Source organism: Heteronotia binoei, chromosome 5 (genome assembly GCF_032191835.1).
Source record: "Heteronotia binoei isolate CCM8104 ecotype False Entrance Well chromosome 5, APGP_CSIRO_Hbin_v1, whole genome shotgun sequence".
NCBI classification, from domain to species: domain Eukaryota; kingdom Metazoa; phylum Chordata; class Lepidosauria; order Squamata; family Gekkonidae; genus Heteronotia; species Heteronotia binoei.
In genome coordinates this window covers 104832839-104848059 of record NC_083227.1, presented here as the reverse complement: position 1 = coordinate 104848059, position 15221 = coordinate 104832839, and the positions used below count along the sequence as shown (strand labels likewise).

The 15221-nt window shown below is 38.6% G+C and overlaps 1 protein-coding gene across 2 annotated transcripts in view; it reads left to right on the top strand.

The window, feature by feature from the left end:
• The first annotated feature begins 1241 nt into the window (after positions 1–1241).
• BAP1 (BRCA1 associated protein 1) overlaps positions 1242–15221 on the top strand; it is a 36141-nt gene continuing 22161 nt past the window's right edge. Inside the window, exons 1-7 of one of the 2 annotated variants that reach the window (XM_060239974.1) lie at positions 1242–1382; positions 4269–4298; positions 4375–4429; positions 5118–5250; positions 7202–7321; positions 7969–8030; positions 8115–8257. In XM_060239974.1, the coding sequence (XP_060095957.1) occupies positions 1346–1382; positions 4269–4298; positions 4375–4429; positions 5118–5250; positions 7202–7321; positions 7969–8030; positions 8115–8257 (580 nt within the window). In that variant the 5' untranslated portion in view covers positions 1242–1345. The remainder of the gene's footprint in view (positions 1383–4268; positions 4299–4374; positions 4430–5117; positions 5251–7201; positions 7322–7968; positions 8031–8114; positions 8258–15221) is intronic. The other variant, XM_060239975.1, reaches the window with a different exon arrangement.

The window sequence follows — 15221 nt, the reverse complement described above, 5'->3', positions numbered from 1 at the left end:
GTGTACAGACAGGCCCTTAATCATTATGTAGTTTCTTTCTGATGTTAAGAATTGACAGGATGGAATTATTGTCACTGTGCTTGTCTTTTACTGTCATCCAATGAAAGACTATTGGGCAGGACACTTGGTTCCTTCAACCACTGTTTTTCTACACAAGATACTTTTAATGTGTGCCATCTCAGTTAACACTCCGCTTCAGATCTTCAATTATACCCTTCTGTTTCCCTTTTACCATAATGCCATTTGGATACTCTTCATAATCCCTGGTGATATGAAATCACCTAGCATTTTAGCAGAAACATTTCAGAAAAAAATACTGTAATTTCTTATTTACATTGATATATTTCTATAAATGCAATTGAGCAGATTCAGGTTTGATTTTTGTATAGTTCAGATTCAAACTCAGAATAACTTTTTTGTTCAGTCCTCACCACCCTTTAAAATGTTTTATGAATCTAGGATGTTTTACTGTATGGCTGTGTGCCACTGTAAGAGAACACATTTTAAAAAGATTAAAATATACAAAATATTAAATTTCCAGTCTGTAAATTGGAATGATAGTTATTTGTGTGAAGGAATGCAAAATAGTTTAATAATTATTATTCTTATAAATTCCAGGCTAGAGTTTACAACTCGAAAGTAGAAGGGAGAGAGCTGTGATCCCAAATAATCTCTAGTATCTTTTCTTTCCCTGCCCTAAAGTGTCTTTAAGTCCAAGCCAGTTCATGTTTACTCAAAAATAAAGCCCTCTTATTTTTAATGGGATTACTCCCAAGTTCAGTGTGTACTCTCCATGCTTGCAGCTTTACCGTGCAATCCTAAAATTGTGTCCCCCCCCCCCCCTCGGGAGTAAGATTCTAAGTAGACCTATTTACAACAGCGCTGTCAATTCCTTCGGTACCAAGATGTCAATTCGCAAAGCCAGAAGCCCTAGTAAGCGACTCTGAGTCTTTGATTCAGAGAGAAGGGTGGGGTATAAATCTGCAGTCTTCTTCTTCTTCTAGTCTCCAAGGGCAAAATACTCTTAAGACCCGCCCACAAAAGCGCGAACGCGCGCTACTCTTACACCATAGACAAGTTGTGCGGAAAGGACACAACGCACCCTCCCGTCAGTCTCCCGTTGCCGCAATCTGTTTTCACTCTATGCGCATGCGTCAGGTCTGTCTGACGGCCAATGCAACGGCCGTCGCACTGATGTGACGTCGATGCAAAAGGCGGTGTTATAAAGCCTGAGGGGTTCTGTTGTTGTAGTAGGTTGGTGGGCTGTTGGTGGGTTTGAGGGAGGAGGTGGCGGGGAAGACAGCCTGGGGGCCGGTCATGGCGCTGAGGCCTGACCCAGGGGAAAATGAATAAGGGCTGGCTGGAGCTGGAGAGCGACCCTGGTGAGTAAGCGAGTTCCTGGCCTGGGATTGGAGACAAGGCTGGACCTGAGGGACGTGGTGGGCTTGTTCCCTTTGGAGAGGCTCTAGAACGAGGTAGACTGGGGGAGGGTAACGATGCTAATGATGGCGGAATAACAGTCATTGGTGCGCGCGCGCCCGGGAGGAGACCCCCATGCACAAAGTTGGTAAGGAGGCAGGTATGCTTTTCGATGAGAAAAGTTGGTCAAGGGGCTTAAGTCACCGCACTCTTCGTTCTCCCAGTAGGTAACTAAGCATGTTAGGTCTGTGATGCTGTGTGCCAAGTGGTGTACGTGGAACTGATCTGTGTACCTGTCCATCTCTTATCAGGTCATAGCCCTTGTTGACATTGTGAAAGATGCGTTCTTTTGTCCCATTCCTGCGCCATCACCCCTTCCTATGTACTTTTCAAAACTGAGAGAAGAGCCCAGATATTTTCTGTCAAACAAAGAAAGTAAGGGTACAAAAATAACAAATGATGTAGGAAAACATCACAGAAGGGTGCAACAGTAGATTGATGCTATTGTGGCAATACATATTTCCTGTAGAAAATGAAACATTGAAAAATGTTGAAACCAAGTGATCTTATAAATAAATAGTATGTGATATGGTATATTTCTTTATAAGGCTCCAACTGAGTAGTTTTAAAAAAACCCTGTATAAATGTTCTTGGATAAAAGACAACAATCATTACAATAAAAATTCTTTTGGACAAATTCTGTGAGTACCAAGGTAGGTTTTAATTGGGTCAGTTCAAGGTATTTTATTATGTAGATCAGATTAAAATCTTTTTTGCTACCACTTCAGTGTGTTTGCTGTTAAAATTACTATAGTCTTTTTTGGGGGGAGTAATCTTTTCTTGGATTAATGTTTAAATCAAGTAATTTAACATTACAAGGACACTTATTTTATTGTAACTAGCATTTTTTAAAACAAGATTTAAGTGACTTGCTTTAAATTTACAATTTGAACACTGTTCTCAAAGACTAATTCTTGCAATGTAGCTATACACAAATATTTTAATAACATTAAGCTTAAGGTTTTTATAAGTAATAAAGAGGGTGGGATTGAGTAAACACAAACTAGGGGCTCCCATTAGTCTAATTACCTCTCCATGTCCTGCAACTATACAGTCTGAAACTGCAAGTAATTAAGTGCAAATATACGAACATTAATTTATTCAAATGTTTATACTCCCTTTCCCTTGACTGAAGCTGGCTTACATAATTATAAGCATAATTATTATAATGTTTTCAACTCACTTTTGGTTCTCCTCTTCGACCCAGGAGCCAACTGTATAATCTACAGGAATGGCCTATAATATTTCAGAACCTCTCTGGGCAAGTGAACTGAGTGTTGCAGGTTGTTGTTCATATTCTACATGTATCCTATCTATCATGATTGATTGGCAGCGCAATAGCCCTGATAACTATAGATAAACAGACTATTACATAGGTAGAATTTTTCAACCGAAAAATATAACCTTGGATAATTTTCTAACCCACAATACTAATTTCAACTGCCAGAACAGATCAGAATTGCCATTTCACCCATAACAGGCATGCACTGAAGTGTATGAAAATGTTTCCTCCTTTTAAACTCTGTGAAATCAACAAAATGACTAAGTCTGCACTCCTTTGTAGTTATTTGAGAGTAAGTTTGCCGAATGTAATAGCACTTAATTGTTAGTAAGCTTGCATAGGATCAGGCTGCACAGATTCTAAGTTGTCCTAATGTTAGGTCCTCCATCCGAACTCACATTTATGAAGGATTATTCTCCAACCCAATTCTACATTTCTCAGTTCCCAGAGGAGAAAAAAATCTTGACTTGTTATCTGTTGAGATGGAATTCCCTATCATATTTATTTGAAAGGAAAAGTCACTGAAATCAGTGGTACCTCTGAGGAAGTGCAGTTAGAAGTGGCTGAAAAGAAGAATGGTAGTGGGTGGCAAACTTGTTCTTCCTTATGGTAAGAAGATATTGGATTTATATCCCGCCCTTCACTCTGAGTCTCATAATCATAATCTTTATCTTCCCCCCCCCACCACAACAAACACCCTGTGAGGTAGGTTGGGCTGAGAGAGCTCTCCCAGAAGTTGCCCTTTCAAGGACGACTGCTGCGAGAGCTATGGCGGACCCAAGGCCATTCCAGCAGCTGTAAGTGGAAGAATGGGGAATCAAGCCTGTTTCTCCCATGTAAGAGTCTGTGCAGTTAACCACCACACCAAACTGGCTTTCTCAGCACATCAATGCACTGCATTCTGTTCTAGCTCCCATAGATGAAAGATGGATGGCTGTGTTGTCCTACAGGCAGCTCCCCTGTGTCCAACTCATTGTAGATTGTCTTGCTGCTCTGCATGTTCTAAACACAAATGCCTATGCCTGAAGTTTGGAGCATGTGTTAGTCTTTGGTCCCGGCACCTTATTCCAGCTCACTTATGTCCATCCATTCTCTATCCTCTTCATCCTGTGATCAGCAGGGTATATGATTGCTTTTTCTCTTGTTGATTGATTCTATTCTTGTAGCACCTACTGCAATAAAAGGCATACATATTGCTGCCATTGCAGTTCTTGATGGCTGGAAGTAGCAGCAGTACAGTAGCAGTACACTGCTGTACGAGGGTGAAAAAAGAGTTACATCTAGCATATGGCTGTGAATTAAAGTAAAGGCATGTTTGATGATTTTTGAACTGGTTCATGTACGTATTGTACACTTGGAGTTGGAAGAACATACATGTGAAGTGTGCACAAAGGAGACTGGAATGAAAGGCATCCCCTGTTGTTCTCTGATTGCAGAATTTGTCATCTTTTTTGTATTCTGAATATGTGTGCTGCTCAGTAAGTATTGCTTTCTTGTTCCTTTGCAGGGCTCTTCACTCTTCTAGTAGAGGATTTTGGTGAGTAATCTATAATCTGTCTGGCCATTTTTACAGGGCTTTCCATACACTGACTTTTACTGTGCATTTTTGATAGGTGTTAAAGGGGTGCAAGTTGAAGAAATCTATGATCTACAGAGCAAATGCCAAGGGTAAGTAACTAACACTGATGTTGGTGAGGGAAAGCCAAAAGAACTTTCTGCATTGTATGACCGACCCCGATGTATGACTGATCCCGATGTTTGCAAAGATTCATGTTGAATTCACATTTGTTTCCTTTCAAAATTGTTAAATTTTTATGTGGAAGTTGTCACCAGGTCTTCTGTGAATCTTTTTCATGGGCTGGACTAGAGCTGAATTGAAACTTCAAAGCTAGCCATAAGGCCACTGAGCAGACTCATGACAACACTGGTAACAACAACAAAAGGTTTAGATAATAGTGTCATCTTAACTTAGTAAAGGGTGACATGGGTGGTGAAAGAGCTTATGCCCATTTGGGCAGTTTCCATCACATGTGGCTCCTTTAAAAAGTTATGGTCATACTTACACCTACTTAGCAGTGCCACAGCTGAGGTCAAAAGGCAGGGTCCAGCTGTGGTAGCAGGTATGTCAACTCCTCACTTCTCATGAGAAGGCTGATCCTTCTTTCAAGAGTCATGAAGCCACAGTTGGGCATGCACGGATTGCAGCATGATCTTTAGGGGAAAAAAAGGCACTGATAAAATGAAGAGTAATATCTCCATATTAAATTTCACATTTTTTTTTTCACACTGATTGGGTCAGCATTTGGGAGGACAGAGCTTGGTTTTGTTACCCTAGTGTCTCCGTTCTGTTCTTCAGGCCAGTGTATGGATTCATTTTCCTCTTCAAATGGATCGAGGAGCGCAGGTCCCGACGAAAGGTCTCTACACTGGTAGATGAGACATCTGTAATTGATGATGACATAGTGAATAACATGTTCTTTGCTCATCAGGTAAGCTGATATGAGTGAAAAGCGAAAGCTCTTCCATGTAAGAGAGAGCCAGAGCTTGTTGTGAGCCAATTTTATGTCATATACTGAGGACAAATTTCTAGGATCAGATCCACAACATGTGTAATACTGATGAGAAAGTGGTATTTTTAAGTATTCACAGAATGCCTCCCTCCTTGCTGAATTAGCTGTTTTCAATACATCTGCTATAAGGAGTAAGGCCTTCCAGACCAGGAGTCATAACTTCATTCAGTTAAACTAGGACAGGGGTGTCCAACGTGTGGCCTGAAGGCCAGATCAGGCCACCAGAGGCCTCCTATCAGGCCCACAAACAACTCACTGTCATCTGCTTCCTTCTCTCTCGCCTCATTCTGCATCACAGCTTGCTTTGCCGGGCTTGCTCAATCCCACAGGAGCTACAGAGCAAAGTCTCTGTTTTCTCCATTGGCTGACCAGTACATAAAGAAATTTATGTATAAAAACTCGCAGTGCCCAGCCATTTAATGTTTTCCCCTGAGTCTTAGGCTAAAAGCATTAACTATGAGATTTCTGTAGTGAACGTCAGTAAATCAAAAGTAAGTTTGCAACTTACAGATACACACCTGAACAGCATACTCAATATTGTTACAGCACAGACATTGTCTCCAGATTTTGTTGCAATAATTCAGAGCAAGAGGTGTCAGTTATCAGAAACTGTTAAATAAACAAAATATTGCAAGAGTTCTAATCTTTTAAGTTTTTAAAAAAAATCTTGTGTTTGTGTCTTATAAAGTTTATATCTCCGCTACCTGGCATTACATTTTATGACACACAAGGCCTGGTCCGACAAGGTCTCATTTATGTCAAATCTGGCCCTCATAGCAAATGAGTTTGACACCCCTGCTCTTGTACTTATTAGAAATTAGAGCCAGAGTACAGCATCCTTGTAAGTAAGGGCAGTTCTCATTCTGTCTCATTATTACTTACTGCTCTTGCAATGAACATGGCTTATTTGTTCATTTACATTTTTTGTCATAATTTGTATTTTTTACCAACTCTTGCTTTGCTGTCAGTTCTCCCTCTTAACCTGTCAAAAATGGGCAGCTGCTTCTACATCTGTTTTGCACCTTTAAAGATGATTCAGCTTTCTCACGGTTTAATATTAATGAACTCACATGCCAGATTTAGTTCTGAAAACGGGGTTTTAAGCAATGTCCTGTATTTGTCAGGTGCAAAATCTTTTACCTTTTTTGTTACACTTCAATTTTATGGACCAGACTGCTGCAGAAAGCTCAGAGGGCACATTCATTGGCAGTTTTCTTCAAGATGGTCCATTTTTATAAGGAATTTTCTGCCAGTGCTTTATTTTATTGCTGGGAAATGGAATTGCTAAATTCTGATGATGTAAGGTACATGAAACACAGGATAAGGTGGTATAGAAACTTTTTAGAATACAAGGATATGTTCTAATTTTACCTTCCTGTCTGTTCTTCTGTCTTCATGTTCAGGGGTGGGTTTGGATGTAAAGAGAGCCATGGTTGTCAAGTTTGTCCTGCATTAGCTGGTCGGCACTTTGGCTTAAGGGACTTTTCTGTCGGAGAGGAAGGCTGCCATAGTAAATAGCATGGCAGAACCATCTTGGGAACTTCATAGTTAAAAGTGTGGGTTACAGATACCTTCTATAAATAAATTACTCTGATCTATCCTGACTAGCTTGATCTCTGTAGGACTGCTGGGAGAATAGTTGGGTGGGTCTCATAGCAGGGGTAGAACTTCATGATGTTTTGATTCTTTCTGCTTCTGTGATTGCTGATAAATTACTTTGTAGTGGGAAATAGAAGGTTTGTTTAAGGCACTGTTTGCTTCAATAATTGATCTGAAATCACTGCTGTAGGGCAAATTTGCCAAGCCTGGCTATTCCCAGATTGCTTTTTCAAATTGAACATAAATGTTCTTTTGTCTCATTTTTGTATAGCTGATTCCCAATTCTTGTGCCACACATGCCTTGTTGAGTGTCCTTCTGAACTGCAGCAATGTGGATCTGGGGCCAACCCTGAGCCGAATGAAGGAGTTCACTAAAGGGTTTAGTCCAGAGGTATGGTGTGGCAGTGTGCAGATGAGGGCATACCAAGATCCATTGTGGGCTGTTGATCTCCCAAGTACTTTTCTAAAAATTTCTATCTCAGTGGCATTCCCTTTCTCTAGAACTTGATCTATTCCTTTATTTTGTTGGCGGGGGGCGGCTTTCTTTGGCAGTTTGAAGAACCTTTTTTGAAGTATGCATACCAGTTTATCAATATCACCATATAACAGGGAGGCATTAGATGAACAGGAGCTGAAAATGCTGTGCTGAATCATTTAATGTGTTCACATCCTTTGTGTCTGGGGGATGAGGTTCAGTGGTTAGGTCCACTAGGCTCTTGACTTTATTGGTAAATGCAATTGTGGATGACTAGTTTGGTTGTTTGGAAAAAAAAGTTGCTGGTGAAACTATTGCCATAGACTCTGAACATAGTTGTACATATTTTCCAATAAGCATACTGCTGTCCCAAGTGTATTGTTATGAATTCTGTTGAGCTCCCCCTCCCACCACCTTCTGTTAAAGAAAGGAAATTACTTTGGGCAACTGCATAGAGGATTTCCCTTAGAATGATGGGGGGAAACGGGCTTGGGGGGGGGGGGGGGACATGTATGATTTTGGAAAAATCTTATCTACTTTTTTGCTCTTCTTTATTTTTCCAGAGCAAAGGCTATGCAATTGGGAATGCCCCAGAATTGGCCAAAGCCCATAACAGTCATGCTAGGTAAGTGGGATGGTAGGACATCATTGTCTACCCAATGAAGTACAGCCCATCTTCTTTGACTATGTTTGTTTGCTGTGTTGGCAGGCCAGAGCCGCGGCATTTGCCAGAAAAACAGAATGGGATCAGTGCTGTGCGGACCATGGAGGCGTTTCACTTTGTCAGCTATGTTCCCATCAAGGGACGGCTCTTTGAACTGGATGGCTTGAAAGTTTATCCCATTGATCATGGTGAGGGATCCCTTAACTTGTGTGTTTGCTCAGCTGCAGTCTGGGAAATGTTGATGCACTATCTTACTGATGGTCTGTTATTCCCATTGTACAGAGGAATCACTGTATTTATCTTATCAGAAGCTCTTAGTAATATACAGTATGCTTTAGAAATACAAGATCATAAAATGAGCCATGTTGGATCAGGCCAATGGCCCATCCAGTACAACACTGTCACACAGTGGTAAAAAAACCCAGGTGCCATTAGGAGGTCCACCATTGGAGCCAGGACACTAGAAGTCCTCCCACTGTGCCTCCCCAAACACCAAGAATATAGAGCATCACTGCCCCAGACAGAGTTCCAACAATACACTGTGGGTAATAGCTAATGATGGACCTCTGCTCCATATGTTGATCCAATCCGCTCGTGAAGCTGTCTATGCTTGCAGCTGCCACCATGTGTGGCAGCGAATTCTGTGTGTTAATCACCCTTTGGGTGAAGAAGTACTTTCTTTTAACCCAACTGCTCAGCAATTTCATTGAGTGCCCATTCATTCTTGTATTGTGAGAAAGGGAGAAAAGTACTTAATTCTCTACTTTATCCAATGCATAATCTTGTCACGCCTCAGTTGTCATTTTTCCAAGCTAAAGAGTCCCACAAGCTTTAACCTTTCTTCATAGGGAAAGTGTTCCAACTCTTTATTCATTCTAGTTGCCTCTTTCTGTACTTTTTCCAATGCTATAATACCTTTTTTGAGGTGTGGTTACCAGAATTGTACACAGTACTCCAAATAAGGCCATACCATCAATTTGTACAGAGGCATTATGATACTGACGGATTTGTTTTCAATTTCCTTCCTAATAATCCCCAGCATGGCATTGGCCTTTTTTATTGCAGTTGCACACAGTCTTGACATTTTCAGTGAGTTATCTACTATGACTCCAAGATCTCTCTCTTGATCAGTCTCCACCAGTTCAGACCAATGTTCCCTCTATACTGCGGAGTCTTGTGAGCAAAATTCTACTTTGTGAGCTACTGGTATTAAAGTTGTGAGCTGCTGCATAAATTATTGTGCTCTGGGGTCATCCTTCGTGAGCTAAGACAAAAATCGGTGAGCTGGAGGCTAAAAATCTGTGAGCTAGCTCATGCTAACTCAGCTTAGAGGGAACACTGGTTCAGACCCCATCAAAGTGTTGGAGTGCCTCACAATCCTCCCTGGTTCTCACCACCCTGAACAATTTAGTGTCATCTTCAAATTTAGCCAGTTCACTGCTTACTCCCAACTCCAAATCATTAATGAACAAGTTAAAAAGCATTGTATCCAGTACTGAGCCCTGTGGTACCCAACTGCTTACCACCCTCCACTGCAAAAATTGCCCATTTTTACTCACTCTCTGTTTCCTATTCGCCAGTTTTTGATCCCCAAGAGGACTTGTCCTCTTATCCCAAGACTCTCCAGAGCTTACTTAGAAGCCTTTTATGAGAAACTTTATCAAAAGCTTTCTGGAAGTCAAGGTAAACAACATCTATTGGTTCCCTTTGTCCATATGTTTGTTCACCCCCTCAAAGGACTCTAACAGGTTAGTGAGACAAGATCTTCCCTTACAGAACCCATGCTGAGTCTTCCTCAATAACTTTTGTTCATCAATGTGCCTACTAATTCTCTCTTTAATAATGGTTTCCACAAACTTTCTCGGTATTGAAGTCAGATTGACTGGCCTGTAATTTCCCGGATCTCCTCTGGAACCCTTTTTAAAGATGGGGGACATTAGCTACCTTCTACTCCTCAGGAATGGAGGCAGATTTTAATGAAAGATTGCATATTTGTCAGGAGACCCACAAGTTCACCTTTTAGTTCTTTCAGAACTCTTGGATGTATGCCATCTGGACCTGGTGATTTATCAGTTATTAGATTGTCTGTCATTCGTAGGACCTCCTCTCTCATCATCTCAATCTAACTCAGGTCTTTCAACACCTCTCCCAAAAATCAGTGGTTCTGGAATGGGCAAGCCTTTCCCATCTTCCACAGTGAAGACAGAGGCAAAAAATGCATTCAGCTTCTCAGCCATTTCCCTATTGTCCGTCAGTAATCTTTTTACCCCTTGGTCATCCAAGGGCCCCACTGCCTCCCAGCTAGTTTCCTGCTTCTAAAGTATTTGAAGAAATTTTTATTGTTGGTCTTCATGTTTTTTGCAATATGCTCCTCATAGTCCTTTTTTGCCTGCCTGATCACAACTTTCATTTCATTTGCCACAGCCTATGCTCCCTTTTATTAATCTCACTTGGACTAGCTTTCCACCACTTAAAGGAATCCTTACTTTTTACAGCTTCCTTTATTTTGTCCGTTAACCATGCAGGCCTTTTTCTATACTTATTTGTGCCTTTCCTAACCTGAGATATATATTTCATTTGAGCTTCTAGGATTGTAGTTTTAAATAGCCTCCAAGCTTCCCAAAGGATTTTGACCCTTTTTACCTTTCCTTTCAGTTTCCTCTTCACATGCCTCCTAATCGCAGAGAAGTTACCCTTTTTAAAGTTAAAAGTGGCTGTATTGGTCTTTTGGGCAACTCCCTATTTATACAAATGTTGAACTCAATAACATTATGGTCACTGTTCCCAAGTGGTGCTATCATTTTTACATCTCTCACCTGCTCTTGGGCATTACTTAGGTCCAAGCCCAGGATTGCTTCTCTTCTGGTAGGTTCTGTGTCCATCTGCTCCATATCACAATAATTGAGAGTGTCTAGAAACTCAGTCTCTTTCTCCTGACTTGAACACATATTGACCCAATCAGTGTGAGGGTAGTTAAAATCACCTATTATGACAGTTATTTCTTTTTAAATTTTTTAATTAATATTATTTTAGACAGTGAGACACAAAAAAGACAAAACATATACTGGAGAATAAGGATCAAACTAATTTACATACAACATATTCCATCATTATCTGTTTCAAGGACTTATATTTCATAAATCAACTTTATTTATGTTCCATCTCCTGTTTGACAAACCACGCTAATTTACCAAGTGTCTATTTCATAAATTAACTTTTTACCTTCAGCCAATCATATAATGGCTTCCAGGTTTCTTTACATTCTTGCATATTTCCTTCTTTCAACTTAACTGTTAAAAGCCATTTCGGCTATCTCGAGCAATTTTTGAAGAAATTCCTCTTTTCTTGGTATCTGCTGGGTTTTCCAGTACCTAGCATAAATCAATCTTGCTGCAGTTACGGCATGTAACAGAAATCTATTTGTTAATTTAGACAGAGTTCGGACACATATTCAACAAATAACAGTTCAGGTAAGTATTAACTATTTTCAATATTTTTTGGATCCAGCTGTTAATTTGACCCCAATATTTCCTAGCCTTATCACATTGCCACCAAATGTGGTAAAGTGTACCCTTTACCCTTTTACACTTCTAGCATTTATTGGAGATATTTGGATACATCTTAGACAATTTCTCTAGTGTAGTGTACTATCTGTACACCATTTTGTAAAGGTTTTCCTTAAAGGTGGACGATCTTGTAAGTTTTATATTTTCTCTCCATAGTTTCTCCCATTCTGAGAGTTCTGTAGTGTGCCCAATATCTTGCATCCATTTTATCATGCTTTCTTTAATAATTTCATCCTGCATTCTAATCTCTAATAAAAAATTATAGATTTTTATCAGTTTCTCATTGGTTCCAGAAATTATATAATTGAATTCATTTGTCTTTTTAGCAAATCCAAATTCTTTATCACATTTATATCTAGATTTTACTTGCATTTTTGTCCACCAATCTAATTGTACATTTTCCTCATATCTTCAAATTTCACCTATCTTCTAATAGGGATCCATAGGTATGTGTTGCTTCCCATTTAAATAGGTTTGGGTGTACAGAAACTTCCACTGGTGATAACCACTTCGGCATGTATTTATAAATTTGCGATTTAATTCCCACCCAAATTCTATAAATAGATTTTCTGCTTTCACATCTAAGGAATGTACTATCTTTTGAAGGTATTTGGTACCAGATGTAAGAGTGCCAGCCTCTAAGAAGATCCACTCCCTCCAAAATCAATAACTTTTTATTCTCCAGCAACATTCAGTCTTCTGCCCACATCAACGTACATGCTTTATAATATGTCTGCCAATAAGGCAATGCAAATTCGCCTCTTTGTTTAATGTCCTGTAAAATTTTCAATTTAATTCTGGGCCTTTTGTTTTGCCATATAAATTTAGATACTATCTTATTTAACTGTTGAAAAAAGGATGATGGTAACATGATCGGGATCATTTGAAACAGGAACAACATTCTAGGGTAAGACATTCATTTTTATTGTTGCAATTCTTCCTAAAGTGAGAGTTGTAAATCTTGCCATTTCTCTAAGTCTGTTTTTATTTCAAACTCTTATCATAGTTGTCATTTTTCAGGGTTTTCAATTCGGCTGTTAAATGAATTCCCGGGTATTTTACCTTTTTTTCATATCCAAAGCCAGATTTATTCTCTAATTCAATAATTTGTTCCTTTGACATATTTTTTGCTAAAAACTTAGTTTTTTGGTAATTCACTTTAAAACCTGCTACTTCAGCAAACTGTTTCAGCTTTTCTTTTAACATCAGTTGAGTTAATCAGTTCCTCTAGTATGAACGTCAAGTCATCAGCAAATGCCTGGACTTTAAATCTTTGTTCCTCTTATTTCCTGATCTTTTCGAATAGGATCAATCAGATATTCCAAAGTCAATACAAACAATAATGGCAAAAGAGGACATCCTTGCCCTGTACCTTGTTCAATAGAAATTAAGTCTGATGGTTCTCCATTAACATTAATTCTGGCTTTCTGATGAGAATAAATAGCTTGAACCAAGCATCTAAAGTATTCTCCACAACCAATATCTTCTAGGCATTTTAATATGACTGCCCAGTTTACATTGTCGAATGCTTTTTCTGCATCCAACATGATACAGACCATTTGCTTATTTGGATGTTCTCGGTAAAATTCCAAAATATTTAAGATCTTATATTTTGTCTCATCTGTCTTTTTGGGATAAAACCAGATTGATCTTCATGTATCACATCTGGAATGACTTTCTTAATTCTTTGCGCCAAAATGGCAGCGAATATTATATAATCTGAGTTTAAAAGTGATATAGGCCTGTAATTCATGTCCGTTGAGTCGGATCCCTCTTTGTGTATCAAGGAAATCAATGCTTCATTCCAAGAGTCTGGTACCTTTGATGTTTGCTTTATACCCTCTATAACTCTCTTATAGGGGAATAATATCACTTCTTCAAAACATATAAACAATTCTGCTGGTAATCCATCTGGGCCCAGAGTTTTGTTTTTTGAATTCTTATCATGTCCACAATCTCTTGTACTGTTATAGGGCTGTCTAAGATTTTTTGTTGTTCTCTCGATATTTTTTTTATTTTGACCTGATTTATATATTCTACTTGTTGTATTTCCAATTTTTCCTGTTTTTTATACAGCTTTTGATAAAAAATTCTAATGAATTCTAATTTCTTCTATTTGTTTTTTTGTGAGACCTCCTCCAGATTTTCATTTTTCAGGGTCCTTATCATTTTCTTCTCCCTTTCCTTCCTTAATCTGTAAGCCAACCATCTGTTAACTTTGTTGGCATTTTCAAAAACATCTTGTTTAGCCCATTTTAATTTTTTCTCCAGTTCTTCATTTAACAATAAATTAAACTGATGTTGTATACTCTGGATTTTCATTCTAATTTCCTCTGGATTTTTCTCTTTTTGCATTTTCTCTTGTATATGCAGTTTTCCTACAAGTTGATTATAAGTTTTCATTCTATCTCTCTTCCTCCTCGAGGAATATCAAATTGTAATTCCCCTAAAAAAGGCCTTAAAAGTGTCACATATTATTTGGATTGATGTATCTTTTTCCAAATTCTGTTCAAAGAATATTTTAATTTCCTTTTTGGCTTCTTTCAAGAATACTTCTTCCTTTAGAATCTGGAGATTCAAAGTCCATCAAGCACTTTCTACAAGACTTGAAAATGTAATCTGTAACGGGTTGTGGTCTGCAAATGTCTTGGGCAGTATGACAGCTTCTTCTAATAGAGGGGATAGGGAGGTTGAGATCCAGCACATGTCTATCCTGGAGCACGAATCATGTACCTCAGAATAGTAAGTGCAATCTTTGGTTCTAAGATTTTTTTTGTTCTCCAGGCATTTATTAGACTTAATTCATCCGCCATCTTAATAAAAATTCTAGGCAGTTGACTACGATGTTTCTTTTTAATCTTTTTTTCAAATTTGTCTATATCAGCATCAAAGACTGCGTTGAAATTGCCTATAATACAGTGCTCTTGGTAATCAAACTTGATAATTCTATCATGAATAGCCTTATAGAATTCTTCTTGCTTTTCATTTGGAGCATATATATTTCCTAGCAATATTTTTTTCCCCATTATGTATTATTTCAGTCAACAATACTCTGCTATTGTCTGCTGCGTATAACAGTCTAGATTCAATCTGGCCTTTGATATCAATTGCAACCCCTCTTTTTCTTTGATCTGCTGATACATATAGTTGGTCTAGTTTTTTGTTTTGAAGATATTTCACATCTTTTTTAGTAATGTGTGTCTCTTGCAGACATATTATATCAGCCCATAATTTTTTAAAGAAGATTTTCTTTCTTTTTTGTGGTGCTTTTAATCCATTAACATTTATTGTAGTTATTTGTAGTCCTATCTTGCCCATTCCTTTAGTATATTACTATCTACTATTTTTTCTTGCTGTTTGTGTTTGCGATCTTGTTTTCATTCTTTTTTTCTTTTTAAAACTACTACTCCATCTCTATTTTTATTTCCTTCTTCATCTTCTCTTTCCTCTTCCTCCGAATCTGATTCTTGACCGTTGTCTTCTATGTAGCTATTCAAAAATTCTTGTACTTTAAATGTTGATGTTATGTTAAATCTTTTACCTTGAAATGTGAAGAAGACACCTTCTGGTACTAGCCATCTAAATT